An 18,855-nucleotide genomic window follows, 5' to 3' on the forward strand; every position below is an offset into this window, starting at 1 on the left:
GACATTATTCTTGGCTGTGTGTACACTGCTGCTCAATAAGAAATTCTGACACCATCAATTACATTAATAACAACATAACTATCCATTTCATTCAGAAAGAGCAAAAGAACTGACTAAACGGAGTAAGAAAGGAAAAATCAGCATAATCTAAATAAGAAAAGGACTGCCTCAAAACAGACTGCTCTGAAAACAGCTTAACTTCAATATTAACTTTAGTAAAACCGCACACACACACATATATATATACTTAAATCTTGTTTAATAATACATCTAAAATAATCAAAAGTAATCCTTTAAAATTGGGCTTCAGATTAGTCAATTGAACAAAATATCTGGTTGCACTGAGATTGTCTTAACCTTGGAAATGAGATTAGAAATCCACTATTTTTAAGTTTAAGTAATTTCTCATTATTTTATCTGGATCACAGATAATCTGCTCTTGCTAGGTCTAAAATGACATCAGATTATCATTGCTATGATTATCACAATACCTTCTACTATTTAATAGGAATATGGAGTTTTTCTTCTTCTAAGTCAGAGAAATTATTTATTTATTCCAAGTGAGAACCATAATGAGAAAAAATTTACTGGAAATTAATATATTGCTTCCCTGAAACTTCTAGTGAAACTTAAAAAAGGACAGCATTGAATTATAGGTGGAGGCCTCTGGGCGATAGCCTCTCCCTCCTCAGGGTCCTCCGGCTGGTCCGGGCCAAAGGGTTTTCTTCCATCTTCTTTGAGCCCAAGCAGGTGCAGCTCAGTCCTGCCAGCCTGGTTCTGAGGGTTCCAGAGGTTGTGACTGAACCAAGGAGCAGGAGTAAGCAGGTGCTGGGAGGGGCAGTGGCTAAGCGCACCCGCCCTTTTGCCCCTCCCAGCCACTGCCATGATGGGGCAGCTCTCTAGTCCCTCTTCCCTTCTGTATCGAATCCAGATGGGAGACTTAAAACGTCCTTCCCTCCACAGGGTCAAGGCAGACTGCTGCGGCCTAGTCTCCTGCCTCCAGGGTTCTGCCCCTCTTGGCAGCCAGCCAGCGGGACCGCTTCTGCCTCCTGCCCCAGCCCTGGCTCCTAAGCTGTCTTCCTTTCCAGTGCAGACCCCCCAACCCCTAAATCCCAGTTCCTCTTTATTCAGGAGCTCTATTTATGAAGTCCCTAATTTAGTGTGAGTTAGTTTCTGCATGGTCTGTGCTCCGTCCTCAAACACGAATGGACCTGATAGGCAAATTCCTCCATCTCTGTCAAGTCTGGAGATGCCCCCTGCATTTCACTTTATTCCATAGGAAACTTTACTCTTCAGGTCTCAGGGCTGTGACAACCACGCTGGGGTACGTGGGTATGCCTGTCCCCCTCCCCCAAACTGCTGCCCAGGGCTTGAGCTCCCCAGCAAGGGCCTCTGGGTAGCAGGCTGGTTTTTAGTTCTGATTCCCGATCATCAGTCTAGGGAGACTGCCCCCTGAGTGGGTGCTAATCCTGGATCCTCAACCCACTGTAGTCCAATCCCTAATTTAGAGCTCAGGTCTGGGATAATGGACCTCCTTCCCGTCCGTGGTCCTGACTGACTGTTCTTCATACTCCTGTGGTCAGTTCCCCCCACTACCTCATTCACCACTGCAGGACTGAGGCCCACCCACATCAGGGCCACGGGAGAAGAGGAGCCTGTGGGGCCAACCCCCTTTTCCCCAGGGAATGTGCCCAACACCAGCCCTTGGTCAAAGTACTGTTGCTTTAAGCTATCTCTGTGGCACCTCTGGGGCTCCCTTACCTCAACATGCCTCTGGGAAAAGATCACACTATATTAACTCACGCGAGGATCTTCCTCATCAACAATAAATGGAGACCACTTCAATTGTCAGTGGGGGGGCGGGGGGAGGACAGCATTTGTTTTGTTTGCTTATTAATTAATAGGCCTATACTCAAGCCATGTCATGAAATGATACCCCTACCCATGTTTTCCTGAAATGCCTCTTGGATCTTTGGGGTACAGGGGAAGAGAGGAGAGGAAGACTTTAGTGGGAAGGGCCAAATTTACTGATTCCTTGTCCCCTTCCTCTTCTTGCTTATGCTACCTGAAAACATATCACTTCTTTTCATACTATAAAGAGAGATTCACAGATTCAAATTATAACAAGAATATGTCCCTATATGAAATTTCCTGTAAGTAATTTTAACGTTTTCATACAATGAAACCGTAAAAGTATTTTATAAAGTAAGCATAATCTATATTTTTAGCTTTAATTAAAATATTAAATGCTATTTTTAATGCTAATAATTCATTAGATGTAAAATTAAACATTCAATACATAACATTTAAATATTTAAGGCTTTAGATTAAAAATCCTTAAATCTATGTGGAGAGGGGAGTATTCTGGAAACTTTTCTTCTGTTTTTTTTTTAAATCCAAAAAGAGTAGTGCCTGAACTTCACTATGTAAGTCCAGGTAAATGGAATTGAGATTTTCTGTAATTTTTTAAAGTATTTGGATTCATGAGCAAGTATAGTAACTAAAGAGTAGAATAACAAACAATATATTCTCTTTCTCCTTCAATACCTGCACTTGTTTTGAATGTTTCACAAATATATAATTTCTAGAGACATCATCCCTGTCTAGTATACAGTAAGAGACAAACCTTTTTTGTGGAGAGGATTATTTAAGAAATGTGGTTTTCAGAATTACCATAATGCCAGAACACTGTCTCCCTATCTTAATACAATGAAATGTTGTACATATTACAGCCAAAAAGGAAAAATCCCAAATGGAAAAGTCAGAACTGAATCTGACATTATACATCCTTTAAAAACCAATAAATACGACAAATATGATAAACTACTTATTACGTCCAACTCAAAAGAAAATGCTAAATGTTAGAGTCATAAAAGATTTTAAAGCCTTTGCTCACAAACCCAACTATCCAAAGCTAATGGGGCTGCTGGGTAGGAAGAAAACTGTTACCCTCAGTTATAAATCCCTGCTGTCCTTCATGAGTAACTAGTACACTTAGCAGTGATTCCCCAAAATGTGCATTTTCAGTCATCAATCATAAGACTTTGGAGAAATCTGAGAAATATTGTTACAGAGAATATAAATATATACCAATGGTTCAGGTAAATTCAAAAGTGGAAAAAGAAATTCAAAAGATATAAGCATTATTTGGGAATTTTGACATGACTTATAAAGACTATAACATAATTATGAATTAGCACAAAAGTAAAGAAATCATTTCTAAAACACTCTCATCCTTGGCATTTTTATTTATTAACTCCATGTTATTTATCATCATCATTATTAGAGAAATCACAGGGACATTAGGAAATATTTCAAACAGAATAACAATAAATAGCTATTTAAACAGACATGAATGGCCAATAAGCACATGAAGAAGTGTTTAACTTCATTAGTCATCACAGATCTGCAAACATAAACAATGGGATACTTCCAAACTCCATCAAAGTAGCTAGAGTTCAAAAGGCAGGCAGCATCAAATATTGATGAGGATGTGGAGCAACCAGAATTCTCATACACTGTTGACAGGAGTGCAAAGTGGTACAACCACTTTGGGAAAAGGTCTGGTGGTTTCTTATACAACTAAAGCTAAATTTACCTTATGTAACCCAGCAATTCCATTCCCAGATATTTACCTAAAAGAAATGAAAACGTGTGTCCACAAAAAGACTTGAACAAGAATATTCACAGTAGCTTTATTCGTAATTGCCAAAATCTGGAACCAGCCCAGGTGTCCATCAATAGGAGAAAAGATAAACACATTGTGGTATAGTACAACGGAATACTACTCAGTAATAAAAAGGAACAAACTACATACACAATAGAATGGATGAATCAAAAAACATTACACTGAGTGGAAGACAATGGGGTACACATAAAACTCTAGAACAACAAATACTAATCTATAGAGGAAAACATTGAGATCAATGGTTGCCATTGGAGAGTTGCAGATTTACTGTAAAGAGGCATGAGAGAACTTCCTGGGGTAATGGTAATATGCTGTATTATGAAAGAGGTTGGGGTTACACATGCCTGCTCATTTGTCAGAACTTATCAAATACTACACTTATATTTCTGCCTTTCACTGCATGTAAATTTTATTTCAAAGGAAAAAAAAACTCTAAATGAACATTGAACTCTAATTAATGATATGCATGGTGAACTATTTATTGGGTAGAAATGTACTGATGTTTTTAACTTACTTTGATATGGTTCAAAAATATAACAGATTAATAGATGGATAATCTGAAATAGAATGATTAATAGATGGATAATCTGAAATAAAACAAGTATTCTAAAATGTTAATTTTTGGTTAGTATATGGGTTTTACCTGTAATAATCTTTAAAGTTCTCAGTAAACTTTAAAGTTTTTTCCTATAAATCATAGGGTGGGGTGGAGGGGAGGTTATATCAGTACCTTGTAAACCACTCAAAGAAAGGTTACAGAATAAAACATTTTCTTCCTATTCCTGAATTGATTCTTCCAGTTTTTTTCAGAGGCCAGTACCATTACCAGTATCTAATGTGTCTTTGAATTAGGCAGAGATAGTCTTTGAAGATAGACAGATAAATAGATAGATAGATGGATAAAGACAGAGACATATCATACACTTTTTTCTTTTTTTGAAAGCTAACATTTCATATTAATCAATAGGAGAAACGAATACCTTAATAGAAAATAGACAAAGGACATCAAAAATCCATATACAAAATGAACAAATGAATATGAATAAATGAATAAAATCAAGTTAGCATTTGTTAAGGGCTTGCTATGTGCCAGATCTTTTTATTTAACAGCTCTATTGAGATCCCATAGAATTTACCCATTTAAAGGGTAAAATCAGTGTTTTTTAGTACATTCAAAAGTTGTGCAACCAGGGACAGGTTTAGAACATTTTCATCCCCCCCCCCCCAAAAAAAAATCCCTACTCTTTAGGTATCCTCCTAAAGTCCCCCACCCCCCATCACTAGGCAACCACCAATCTACTTTGTCTCTGTAGATTTGCCTATCCTGAACACTTCATAAAAATGAAATCATACAAAATTTGGTATTTTGTGACTAACATCTGTCACTTAGCACAATGTTCTCAATGTTCATCCATGCTGTAGCATGTACCAGTACTTTATTCCCTTTTATGGTCAAAGAATGTCCCATAGTATGGATATGAAAGTTGGACATTTTGTTTATCCACTCATTAGGTGATGGAAATTGTTTGTTTCTACTATTTGGCTATTATCTATAACATGAACTGTTATGAAAATCCAGGTACAGATTTTGTGTGGACATACATTTTCATTTCTCTTGGGTACATACTTAGGAGTGAAATTGCTGTTAAACTTTTTGAAGAACTGCCAGATGGTTTTCCAAAGTGGTTGCACTATTTTACATTTCCAAAAGCAGTGTATGAAGTTTCCAATTCCTCCACAACCTCACCAACCACTGTTATATCTATCTGTGTGATTTTAGCCTAACTAGTGTTTGTGAAGTGGTATTACATTACAGTTTTGATTTGCATTTCCCTGGTGACTAATGATGAGCATCTTTTCATGTGCTTATTTGGCCACTTGTGTATCTTCTTTGGAGAAATGTCTATTCAGATCCTTTGCCCACATTTTAATTGAGTAATTTACCTTTTCATTATTAAGAATTCTTTATATTTTCTAGATACAAGTCCCTTATCAATTAAATGATCCGAAATTATTTTCTTCCATTCTGTGGTTTGTCTTTTCACTTTCTTGAACTTTGAAGCACAAAAGTTTATAATTTTGATGAAGTCCACTTTATCATTTTTACATTTTTTGGCTACTTGTATTTATGATGTTACATCTAAGAAACCAGGGTCTTTAAGACTTACTGCTATGTTTTCTTCTAAAGTTTTATGGTTCTAGGTTTTTCACTTAGGTCTATGATCCATTTGAGGATAATTTTTGTATATGGTGTGAGGAAGGGGTCCAACTTCATTCTTTTATATATGGATATCTACTTGTCCCAGAACCATTTGCTGAAAAGACTAATCTTCCCCCACTGAATAGCCCTGGCACCCTTTTGAAAATCAACTGATATGGAGATATAGGTTTAATTTGGAACTCTCAATTCTATTCTATTTATCTAAATGTCTATCCTTATGTCAGTACTACACTTTCTTGATTACTGTTGCTTTATAGCAACTTTTGATGCATTTTTTTCTTACTATATATTTCTTCACTAAATATACTCTGATAAACATTTAGGTATGTGTTACATGTGTGTTGCATGTTACATACATGCAAATAAACAGCCTGGATCAACCTGTAAAGATTGGTCAGAAGAACTGCACACTTTCTAGTTTGACAGACACTGACACATTGCCCTCCAAAAAGGTTACACCAACGTACATTCAATAACATATGAAAAGGTCTATTTGTCCTACATCTTTGGCAATGCACTGTATTATCAACCTTTTTATCCTTACTCAATATGATTTCTCCCATTAAAAAAATATTTTGTTATGATAAAGGTACCACATTTGGCTAATTAGGAATAAAGATTGGCACTACAATGTATATTACAATCATCTCTCTCATTGCCTCTATGCTGAAGCCTCAAACTGACCTACCTGCCTCATGAAATGGACACACCTATGACAGTACCAGCATCTAATATCAGATTTCCATGTGTTTGATGCAATTGTACCACATAGGTGGTGTGGAAAAATTTGTGAGTACATTTTTGTATAAAAAAATGTAAAAAACAGATGAGATTATTTCAAGTCTTTTCCATATCAAATATTGTAAAATGAGGAGCTGTCAGTCTTTTAGATATGCTAGATAAATAATGGCAATCATTTTTTGAGTTAGTTTTCACATCAATAAATACAAGTAAAAAATGAGCCTTAATTACTATAAAATGTTTCTACGTGAAACTCCACTTTGGGAATTTACCCTAAATAGTTTCAAGTGTCAAAAAGAGATGTTGAAAGCAGGGTTGTCCATATTATAAGAAAAAAAAAATACTGCACACTAGATGCCAATCAACTGGAAAATGGTTAGTTAAAATACAGTGTATATGCAATGATTAAAAACTATAAATATGAAATCTGTAGCTACATAAAAATACTTAGGTTAATTTTTAAAAGCAGGATACAATATATGTACACTGTACACTGATTATTACTTTAATGTTACAAAGGCATATGGAAATGGGAACATATAAATGATTATGGGTAATGTTCTCCTTTGTTTCCTGAACTTTCTGAAACACTTTAGAATGAAGAATTAGAAGACATGTTCCTAAATACCTTATTTTACATTCAAAAATATACTTACTGTGATGATGCCAATTAGTTGAGTATAAAAGAGTCCAGTTATTCCAACTAACATAGTAATACCCATAAAAGCAGCTAGTCTCATAATGGCCAACTCATGTCTAATGACAAAGAGGTCCTATAAAGAAAAAGAAAAAGAAAAAAAAAGAGAAGTTCTTAAAACAATTTGAATGGCTACTAACAGTTTCAATAATAATCAAGAACTGGGCCATCACACTTCCCCTTATTATGTTAAAAGAACTACTTTTTCCCATTTTCAGCTGGTTCCACTTTACCAGTATATAAATACTTGAAATTTTCAAAAATAACTGTTTTTAATTCAAAATACAGGATTTCACTACTCTATTGTGTTGGGGAAAAAAAAAAAAACCTCAATCCTCAGGCTGCAAGTTAGTCACGTTCATTTGTTTTAGAAACTATTTGCAGCAAAAAAAAACAAAAACAAAAACAAAAACCCAGACCATAAGCAATCTTTAAACCACATAAGGAAATTTTATTTTTGTCCTGTTTATAAGCTTGAGTGCACAGGTATAATGAGTCATATTATTAAAGTTCAAGTGACAAAGATAACTAGAAATTATGTAACTTAGTCAAAATGAGCAGAAAACATACATAATAGGGTCATATGGATAGCTCTCTTCAAGCCCTCTTCATTCCATCTACACACTCAACCACTACTTCCAAGCACTGTGCTATGTAGCAGAAATGTAAAAAATTTAAAGATATGGTCCGTATCCTCAAAAAGCATAGTTCATTTACAGAGACAGTGCAACTTTCAAAACTCCAAAACAATGTGCTATATGCTATACACAGAGCATTGTAGAAACCAAAATGAATACTTAGGAGGGAGAAATGGAAATGCTATAGGGGAAGGCTGACTTTCAGGCTAAAGGCATGGAAAGATGGGTTTTGAAAGTAACCAATGAAACTACATAGAAGACAGGAAAACAAGGAAAAGGGTTTCATTTATCCTCAGTATTGCCAGCCAAATAGACCAGAAGAGGAAGAGAGAGGTGAAAGGATTTAAGTCTTCTGGAATCCGATTGCTGTTAAGCTTGGAAATAAAACAACCACAGTGGATAGAAACAACAAATGGATGGGAACGACTTCATGCTTTCTTTAATACTGATTCAGGTTAAGGCTTAACAGTATCCTGGTAGTAACACTAAAAATAGGGCAGTCAACAAGGATAATGCATTTGCTTGAAACAAAGGACTGATGCTTATCTGTGTATCACAGTGATCAACCAACAAACTCAAAGCAAAACTCTGATTACACACACAAATCATTTATTCATTAGTCAAGAGAAACTTAAATTTCACCAAGATAGTTAGGATGCTATATAGCAAGCAGTCAAGTATTAAGTCGTCTTATTTCAAAACTTTGGTCAAAAAAGCCTAATCTGGAATTCTCATAAAATAAATAAAAATGAAAAGATGGGCCTGCAACTGATTAAAAAAAAATTCAGTACAGAGAACCTAAGATGGCGGCTAGGTGAGACAGGGCAAAAAAACACCTCTGTGAAAAATACTAGATAAAAACCAGAAGGTGACCCAGAATACTGGTTTCAGTGATGCATGGCTGGACAAGGTCTGCTAGAACCACAGGGGCCATACACTTGGTGAAACCGGGAGTCTGCATTCTGAAACGAGTGAGTAAGCTGGCTGAAAGACCCAAGACCCACGGCCGTGCTGCGGTGTGAAGAAGCCAGGGGTTGGCGTTTGGAGACGGACTGGTTCTTTTTTTAAAAAAAAAAAAAAGGGAAACCCAGGAGCAGCTGCAGTTGGGATGGTGGGAACACAGCAGGAGCAGGCTGAGCCGGCCTCTCAGTGTCTGGCGTGGAGGATAGCCCATGGCAGATTCCCTCAGAGCCAGGGGAGCGGAGGGAAGAGCCGGACACAGAAAGAAACCCTGCAGCCTGCAGCTGGCTCCCCGGAGGGCTGGATAAAATCCTGCCCAGGGCTGTGCCCACAGCCCAGAGGCCGGCAGTTGTCCTGGAGCTGGGAAGGAGGAACTGTGCGGGGAGGGGGGGGGTGAGATACCCCGTTCACCCATCCTTGCATCAGGCTGGGAGTGCCCCTGCATGGCCCGGCGACCCAGGGCTTCCCTTGACGGACAGCGCACACTTGTGATACAGCACAGCATTCCCTTGGCAGAGGTCCTGGAACATCACAGCTGAGAAGGGGGGCCCACTCAGAAAACCCAGGGATGCTATGTCAAAGCCGGTGGTTTGTGGGTCAGTGGCAGGGAGAGTCTGCGGCAGAACTGAAATGAAGGCTTAGACTCTTGCAGCGGCCTTGAATCTCTGGAAATACCTGGGGGGTTTGAATATTAAAGCTGCCCTGCCTCCCTAGCCACCCGGACACACGCCCCACATTCAGGGCTGACAGCTCCAGCAACACACCCAAACAGTTCACCAACTGAACCCCACAAGAATCATTTCCCCATACACCACAATGAGGAAGTTGAGGAGAGCTGACTTGAGGGATATAGATGACTCGCAGATGCCATCTGCTGGTTAGTTAGAGAAAGTGTATGCCACCAACTTGTATTTCTGAAAAATTAGATCGGTATTTTTTTTTTACAACTTGAAAGAACTCTATCAAGTGTAGCAAATGCCAAGAGGCCAAAAACAACAGAAAATCTTAATGCATATGATAAAACCAGATGATATGGAGAACCCAATTCCAAACACCCAAATCAAATTATCAGAAGAGACACAGTACTTGGCACAATTAATCAAAGAACTACAATCGAGGAACGAAAACATGGCAAAGGATATAAAGGACATGAAGAAGACCATGGCACAGGATATAAGGGACATAAAGAAGACTCTAGAAGAGCATAAAGAAGACATTGCAAGAGTAAATAAAAAAATAGAAGATCTTATGGAAATAAAAGAAACTGTTGGCCAAATTAAAAAGACTCTGGAATATTCATAATACAAGATTAGAGGAAGTTGAACAACGACTCAGTGTCCTAGAAATCCACAGAACAGAAAATGAAAGAACAAAAGAAAGAATGGAGAAAAAAATTGAAAAAATTGAAATGGATCTCAGGGATACGACAGATAAAATAAAACGTCCAAACTTAAGACTCATTGGTGTCCCAGAAAAGGAAGAGAAGGGTAAAGGTCTAGAATGAGTATTCAAAGAAATTGTTGGGGAAAACTTCCCAAACCTTCTACACAATATAAATACAGAAAGCATAAATGCCCAGCGAACCCCAAATAGAATAAATCCAAATAAACCCACTCCGAGACATTTTCTCATCAGACTCTCAAATACTGAAGAGAAGGAGCAAGTTCTGAAAGCAGCAAGAGGAAAGCAATTCACCACATACAAAGGAAACAACATAAGACTAAGTTGTGACTACCCAGCGGCCACCATGGAGACGAGATGGCAGTGGCATGACATACTTAAAATTCTGAGAGAGAAAAATTTCCCACCAAGAATACTTTATCCAGCAAAACTCTCCTTCAAATTTGAGGGAGAGCTTAAATTCTTCACAGACAAACAAATGCTGAGAGAGTTTGCCAATAAAAGACCTGCCCTACTTCAGATACTAAAGGGAGCCCTACCAACAGAGAAACAAAGAAAGGAGAAAGAGATACAGAGAATTTTAACAGACATATATAGAACATTACATCCCAAATCACCAGGACATTCATCTTTCTCTAATGATCATGGATCTTTCCCCAGAATGGACGACGTGCTGGGACATAAAACAAGCCTCAATAAATTAAAAAAAAAAAAAATTGAAAATATTCAAAGCACATTCTCTGACCACAATGGAATACAAAGAGAAGTCAATAATTTTTGATTTGTAACACCACTATGTACTTCTTACATGATATAAAACACACAAACTCTAATGACAAATCAGTGGTTTTGAACTCAATGTAAAATATGTAATTTTTGACAAGAACTATATAAAGGTGGGGGAATGGAGGAGTATAGGAACATAGTTTATGGGTCCTATTGAAGTTAAGTTGGTATCAAAGAAAAACAAGAGTGTTATGGATTTAAGAGGTTAATTTTAAGCCCCACAGTAAACACAAAGAAATTATCAGAGAATATGACCACAGAGATGAAAAGTAGAGTATGGGTTAAGAGAAGTGGGGGAAGGGGCAATGGGGAGTTAAGAAATGAGTGTAGGGTTGCTGTTTGAGGTGAAGGGAAATTTCTAGTAATGGAGGGTAGGAAGGTCATCACATTACAACATTCTAAATGTGATTAATCCCACTAATGGAATGCTAGGGAGGGTGTGGAATGGGAAGATTTAGGCTGTATATATGTTTCCACAACTGAAAAAAAAAAAAAAAAGTCTAAATAGATGACAATCAAATGCCAAGGATGATCCTGGATGGGATGTGAGGATGGAGGAGAGGAGGCTCAAAGGGACACAATTGAGACATAAGAAAAAAAAAAAAAGGAAATACAGAATGTAAGCTTTATAACAATGTTGAATCTCTTGTACTTCTTAGCTGCATTTAATGGGATTGCATAAAAGAATGTTCTTGTTCATGGGAATTGTATATGTGAATCATAGTGTTTGTTCAAGGATGTGTGCAGCTAGCTCTCATGTTCAGAAGACAGAGCAACAGATGATGGATGATAGAGAGGGAGGGAAAGAAATAGCGGTGTGACAGCATGTTAAAGTTGGTGGAGTGGGGTATCAGGGGAGGGGGGTCAGGGTATGCTGGAGTTCTGTGTATGGGGTTTGTACTGTTTTTGCAACTTTTCCTATAACTTTGAATTTATTAAAATAAAAAAATAAATAATAAAATTAAAAAAACGGAAAAAAAATTCAGTACAGTAAGTTCTGCTAATAATGCTTGTCTGAAAATGCAAATTTATTCCAAAGTGATTGACACATTAAAGAACAATTTGGGCATAACGAGAATTTTAAGTTTGCTTACGCACAATTTCATCCATAAGAAACACTAGATGAACATGAAAACTGCACCCAGCTGAACCAACCCATTCTGAAATATACAACACACACATACACACTCCCACCATCCACCATCCAGTTCAGTTTATGGCATATATTATATAGTCAGTCACATCTTCATCTGATGTTAAAACTTTCCCTCTATTTCAGCTAGTCTTCTTTCCAATGATGCCTACTTTCACAAGAAAATGTCAGTCTTTTTCAAGGTAAACTCCCATGTTTAATGTAGTATTTGTCTTTCTTAACCATTTAACACTGCTGCCCTTTTTAGATTACTATACTTTTTAAGTGTCACTGAGAATACTTTTGAGTGTTGTGCTCCCATTTTTCCATAGGCCCTGTGGTTTTATTCCATGATTTTCCATAGTGGAGTGATTTTAGGAATGTACATATCATTACAGACGAGTTTATTGTACTAAGAATACTATATATGACAAATAAAAATACATCTGCATTCTTCCAGTGAAAAGGTTTTTAAAAATTTATTTTTAGGCCACTAGAATTTATAAACTTAGGGATGGAGATGAAACTAAAAGATAAATTAAAATTTACGCATTTAGCTGTGCATCTAGATATAAGAATAGTTATGTAAAATATTTTAAAGTAGAAATTGCTTTTTGTTGTACTTACATTTTCAAAAAATAATTGTATTCAAAGTTGACACATATAATCAACATCATCAACATTAGATCCATATTTTGAGTCACATAACACAGTTTCCATAGCTTAAAATCTTTACTTCTGTCTTAGATTTTTTTAGATACAGCACTTTCTGAATAAAAAACTGACCATGGAATTTTTATCCAAAGTCACAAGAATCCATTTGCTATTCAAGATCTTTGCTATATAAATACTAACTATATTTCTTTATTGTTTTCATTTCTTCCAATTTTCTGTTATGAAATACGCTTATACACAGTAAATGCATAAAACATGTTCAGATTAAAGAAAAGTAACCTCATCTTCTCAAAAATAAGAACATTTGAAACCACCCAGAAGCCCCTGTGCACTCCTTCCCAATAACAATCTCCCCCTCACCCCTATCTTAAAGGTAAAGTTCATGTGAACTCATGCTTCGGTTACATGTTGCAAATATCTTCTCCCACTCGAGATTACCTTTGTACTGTCTTTATGGCATCTTTTGATCAATCCAAATTCTTAATTTTGATGCAGTCCAATCTATCAGCCCTTTTCTTTTAGTGCTTTTTATGTCCTCTCTAAGAAATCTTTCCCAACCCTGAAGTAATAATGACATTCTGTCATAAACTTTTCTAAAGTCTTTAAAAGCTTTATAGTTTTGCCTTTCACATTTAGATCATCAATTCATCTAGAATTGGCTTTATTCATTTTTTTTTGTACATGGTGAAAGATAGGGAGGGGTCTGATGTACTTCAAAATGTCTAATTGTCCCAGGACCATTTATTTTAAAAAGCTGTCCCCTCCTCAGTGATCACAGAGTAAGTTTCCAAACATGCGTGGGTCTGATATGGCTCTCTTCTGTTCCCTCGGTTTGCTTAACCCTCTGCCAATGATGACATATGTCCTAGTTACGATGACTTTGTAATTACTCTTGCTATTTGGAAGGCCAAGTTATTCCATCTTGTTCTTTTCCAATAATGTCTTGGGTTATTCTAGATAATTTGTATTTCAAAGAAAATTTAAAATTAGATTTTCAGGTTACACTGCATACTCATGCATATATAACCTATCAATATTTTGATAAGGATTACATTGAAGATCACATCTTTACAGTATGGAGTTTTATCTTTGCCTATATATATTAAGATGCTCAAAGGACATTTTCCCCTTTAATTTGTTAATGTGATAAAATACACATTTTATCACATACATTAGACTGATTTTCTAATGTAGAACAACCTTGCATATCTAGAATGACCCCAACTTTCTCACACTTTATATATATAAACAGATTCAGTTTGCTAATATTTTGTTTAGCAATTGTTCAACTATATTCATAATCAGACTAGTCTATAATTTGCCTTCTTATATTAACCTTGATAGGGTATGAATTTAAGATATGATATTCACATAAAATGAGTTGGGGAGGGCTCCCTCTTTTTGTATTCTTTAAAAGACCTTGTGCCAGACTGAAATTGTTTCCTTACATATTTGATCAAGCTAGAACTCACTGATAAACCTATAAATATTCTTTGCATGAAACACTTTAACCACCACTCACTCCTGATTATGGAATTACTCAGGTTTCCAATTTCTTCTTGAAATAGTTTTCTTCTTGAAGCTATACTATGTTTGTGGATCAGGAAGCTCAATAATGCAAAAATGTCAACTATCCAAACTGATCTCTAGAATTAATGCAATCTGAATAAAAATGCAAAGAGTGTTTTTTATTTCATTTTGTTTTGGTTTGGAGACATCACTGAAGCTGTTTCTCAACTTCCTAAGAAAACCCACAACACAAAGAATAATCATAATACTCATATATAAAATGAACAAGGTAGGAGGATTTGTTCTACTGCATGCAATATATTAATGGGGGCAACATTTTCCCCAAGAGGGAGAAAACTGGTTCTTGGAGGGAGAAAAAATTTTAGCTATTACAATGAATGGTGCTTAATCAGTTGGATATTCATCTGAGAAAGCATGAAACTCTGACTCCTACCTCAAAAGAATCACAAAAATCAGTTCCATGTGGAAATGTGTGAAACAGAAAAACATAGTACCTAGAAGATAATATAGGAGAAATAAACTGATGATTTGGGGGATAGAAAAAGACTTCTTAAATTGAACCCAAAAATGACTAAAAAGATTGATAAGTTTAACTACATTAAAATTAAAAATTTCTGTTCACCCCAAAGTGCCATTGAGAGTGAAAAGTTAAGCCAAAGAGTAGAAGATATTTATAACACACATAATCAAAAAGTGCTTGAATCTAACAATTCCTACAATTATCAAGAAAAAGTCAAATGACTCCACTCCCAAATAGGCAAAATACTTAAACAGGCACACTTCACTAGCCTATCCATATGGTCAGTAAAAATATGAAAAGGGCCTGAATATTATTAGTAGCCAGAGAAATGCACATTAAAACAATGAAATACCACTCACAGCCACCAAAGTAACTAACACTTAAAAGACTTAAACAAGGATCAGTGAGGACGTGAAACAACCTACACTTGCATACATCACTGGTGGGAATTTATACTGGTACAAATACTTTGGGAAACTGTTTTAACAGTATCTAAAGGAATACACACATAACCTTTGAATACACCAAGCACTACCACTTCTCGATATACAACCAACTGAAACACATGAAGATGTACACAAGAGATAGGTACAAGGCTGTTTTATGGCAGCATTATTTGTAACAGCCCAAAACTGGAAGAATACAGATGCCCATCAACAGCAGAATATGGTGCAGCTGCAAAAGGATAGAGAGGAAGTTGTACAAATTGCTCCCTGCACTAGAAAAAATGAAATATTAAAGAACTGGAATTAAGTAGGTGGTAATCTTGGAACCAAAATGGACATTTAAAACAACTACAGGAGTTCCAGAATAAGCCAGAGGCTGGTGAGAGCTCAGCTTTTGTAAGTGAAAGTATGAACCAGTCATCAGCCCCACTGTTCAACCAGACACAAGGCTGTGGAAATGGCTGCAGCTGCAGCAATGTACCCATCTGGAGCCAGGGCTGGCAAAGGAAAACTCTTACTCTAAAAGTTGGGGTTGAGGGTCGAAGTCAGTGTATGGGATGCCTGAGGAACCAGAAAGGAAGCAGGTCTCAGTTTCGGCCAGCTAAGCAGCAGAGCTTCAAGCCTCCCATCAGCATCCACCTAAGAAAAAGAGCTAATGCACCTTTTTTGGCTTTTTTTTTTTAACCCCCTCCTTCTACATGTGGGTGTTTCCAGGTCTGGCAGGTCCCTGAGGGCACAGCCTTGGTTTCAGTCCTCTCTGCAGCAACAGCTTCTGGCCTCACACCAGTATCTATCAGGATTGAAAGACACAGTGCACCTTTATCATCGGTTGGGTTTCTTCCTTCTCTCTCTTGTGTTGCTCAGTCCAACAGATCCCTGAGGGTCCAGCGCAGGCATTAGATTGGGTTTCTCTCAAAAGCAGCATATTCTGCTCTTACATTAGCATCTGTGCCAGTTTGAGTGTATTGTGTCCCCCAAATGCCATTATCTTTGTAGTCTTGTGTGGGGCAGAAGTTTCGGTGTTGGTTAGATTTGCTTGGAGTGTGCCCCACCCAGCTGTGGGAGATAATTTTGATGAGATGTTCCCATGGAGGCGTGGCCCCACCCATTCAGGGTGGACCTTTATCAGTGGAGCTATATAAATGAGCTAACTTGGCGGGGAGGAAAGAGAGTGCAGCTGGGAGTGATGTTTTGAAGAGGAGCAAGCTTGCTAGAGAGGAACGTCCTGGGAGAAAGCCGTTTTGAGGCCGGAGCTTTGGAGAAGACGCCAGCTGCCTTCCCAGCTAACAGAGGTTTTCCGGACGCCATTGGCCATCCTCCGGTGAAGGTGCCCGATTGCTGATCTGTTACCTTGGACGCTTTGTGGCCTTAAGACTGTAATTGTGTAGTGAAATAAACCCCCGTTTTATAAAAGCCTATCCATCTCTGGTGTTTTGCATTCTGCAGCATTAGCAAACTAGGACAGATTTTGGTACCAGGAGTGGGGTGCTTTTGCTGCTGCGTTTGCAAATACCAAACATGTTGGAACGGCTTTTTAAATGGATAAGGGGAAGATTCTGGAAGAACTGTGAGGAGCTTGATAGAAAAGGCCAAAACTGCTTTAACGAGACTGTTTATGGAAATATGGACTCTAAAGATACTTCTGATGAGGATTTGAGCAGAAATGATGAATGTGTTTTTGCAAACTGGAAGAAAGGTGATCCTTGTTTTAAATTGGCAGAGAATTTGGCAAAATTGAGTCCTGGTGTCAGATGGAAGGAAGAATCTGGAAGCAACAACCTGGAATACTTAGCTGAGGAGATCTCCAGACTACATGTGGAGGATGTATCCTGGCTTCTCCTTGCAGCTTATAGTAAAATGCGAGCAGAGAGAGAGAAACTTAGAACTGAACTCCTGGGTTCAAAGAAACCAGAAGCTGATGGCTTGGAAAATTACAGGCTTCCAGGGGGTGGAATCCCAGAAGCTACAGCCCAACATGAGGATGTAACCAAACATGGAACCCAGCCACCATTTCACTACAAGCCAAGATTGGAGATGGAATTATCCAGAAAGGATTTGTGGAAGGTCCTATTGTCTGATGGCTTTGACCCCTGTATGCTTCATGCAAAGCCAACAGAATTTTTGCGAGATCTTTATAGACAGAGCCCTTGCCGGTCTGGACTGGAGGAGACAGACAAGGAAAAAATTAAAGGAAAAATCTCTTCAAAGACAGAGCCATGGAGGTTGAGGTCTGGAGTCAGGAGGTCTCGGGCTGGGAGAGCGGAGCAGCCCAGATGCATGGAAAGGGTGAGTTTGCCCTGGAGGTCGAGGGCGGGCTTTCCGCCTCGATGCTCTGGAAGAGTTTTGCCACCTCAGGTCCCAAAGAGGGTGGAGCACATTTCCAGGGAATTGAGGAGAGCCTGGCTGCCACCACACTGTTCTGAAGGGGTTGAGCGTGTGCCCCAAAGATGGAAGGGAAACTGGGAGCTGCCCCGAGGTTTTAGGAGGGTGGAGCCAAGAAGGTGGTCTCCCCAATGTGTGGAAATGTTGGAGCACTCACCCAAGCATTTGGAGAGAAAAGGGCTGCCACAAAGGCCCTTAAGAAGGGTTAGGCTCCCGCTCTCTAGCCCCAAGGATGCAACATTGTTCTGTAAATGACTCTCAGACTTTGAAATCTAATGGAGTTTGTCCTGCAGGTTTTAGGAACTGTTTTGGTCCTGTTAACCCTGTTTTCCTTACTGTTTCTCCTTATGGCAATGGAAATGTTTATCCTATGAATGTCTCTCCTTTGTATATTGGGAGCACATAACTTGTTCTAAGTTCACAATTCTGTGACCCAGACAAGGGTGTGGCACAGGCAGAGAGAGACCATCGAAATGCTAATAACCTCCCCCTAGGGCAATTATCTTCTCTAAGAGGAAAGGGGTGGGGCCCAGCTCTACTACCTGCCTTTCATTCAGAACTTACACCAGTCAAGAATTATAGGCTAACAGGCACCAACTGCTGGGCAGAAAAGCACAGTGACCGGAAGCATCAGAGGGTGTACCAATTTTCTAAGACAAACCCTCAAGGAAACCGGATACTGAATATTTCTTCCTTCTGGGACCTTAGCCCATTCTGGTCTGGGGAGGCCTGATTGGGGTAACCAAGGAAACCATGCCTAGACAACAGAAAACTACAACCTACACTAAGAAAAATGAGGTTATGGCTCAGTCAGGGGAACAAACTTGCACTTCAACTATGATGCAGGAATTGAAACAACTAATAATAACTGAATGCAAAAAGTTTAGGGAAGATATGGCAAAAGAGATGAACCGTATAATGAAAACACAGGATGTACATAAGGTAGAAATTGAAAGTTCAAAAAACCAACTGGTGGAATCTATGGAAATGAAAGGCACAACACAAGAGATGAAAGACACACTGGAAACACACAACAGC

At 38.1% G+C, this 18,855-nt stretch overlaps 1 protein-coding gene across 5 annotated transcripts in view; it reads right to left on the bottom strand.

The window, feature by feature from the left end:
- ZDHHC21 (zinc finger DHHC-type palmitoyltransferase 21) overlaps nt 1-18,855 on the bottom strand; it is a 104,796-nt gene that overhangs the window by 30,922 nt on the left and 55,019 nt on the right. For all 5 annotated transcript variants that reach the window (XR_005210612.1, XM_037797122.1, XM_037797119.1 and 2 more), the window contains one exon: nt 7,307-7,423. Coding sequence is in view for 4 of the 5 variants with exons in the window: in XM_037797122.1 (XP_037653050.1) it covers nt 7,307-7,423 (117 nt within the window). In the remaining variant the exon portion in view is untranslated. The remainder of the gene's footprint in view (nt 1-7,306; nt 7,424-18,855) is intronic.

The sequence above is a fragment of the Choloepus didactylus genome, chromosome 10 (assembly GCF_015220235.1).
Source record: "Choloepus didactylus isolate mChoDid1 chromosome 10, mChoDid1.pri, whole genome shotgun sequence".
NCBI classification, from domain to species: Eukaryota; Metazoa; Chordata; class Mammalia; order Pilosa; family Megalonychidae; genus Choloepus; species Choloepus didactylus.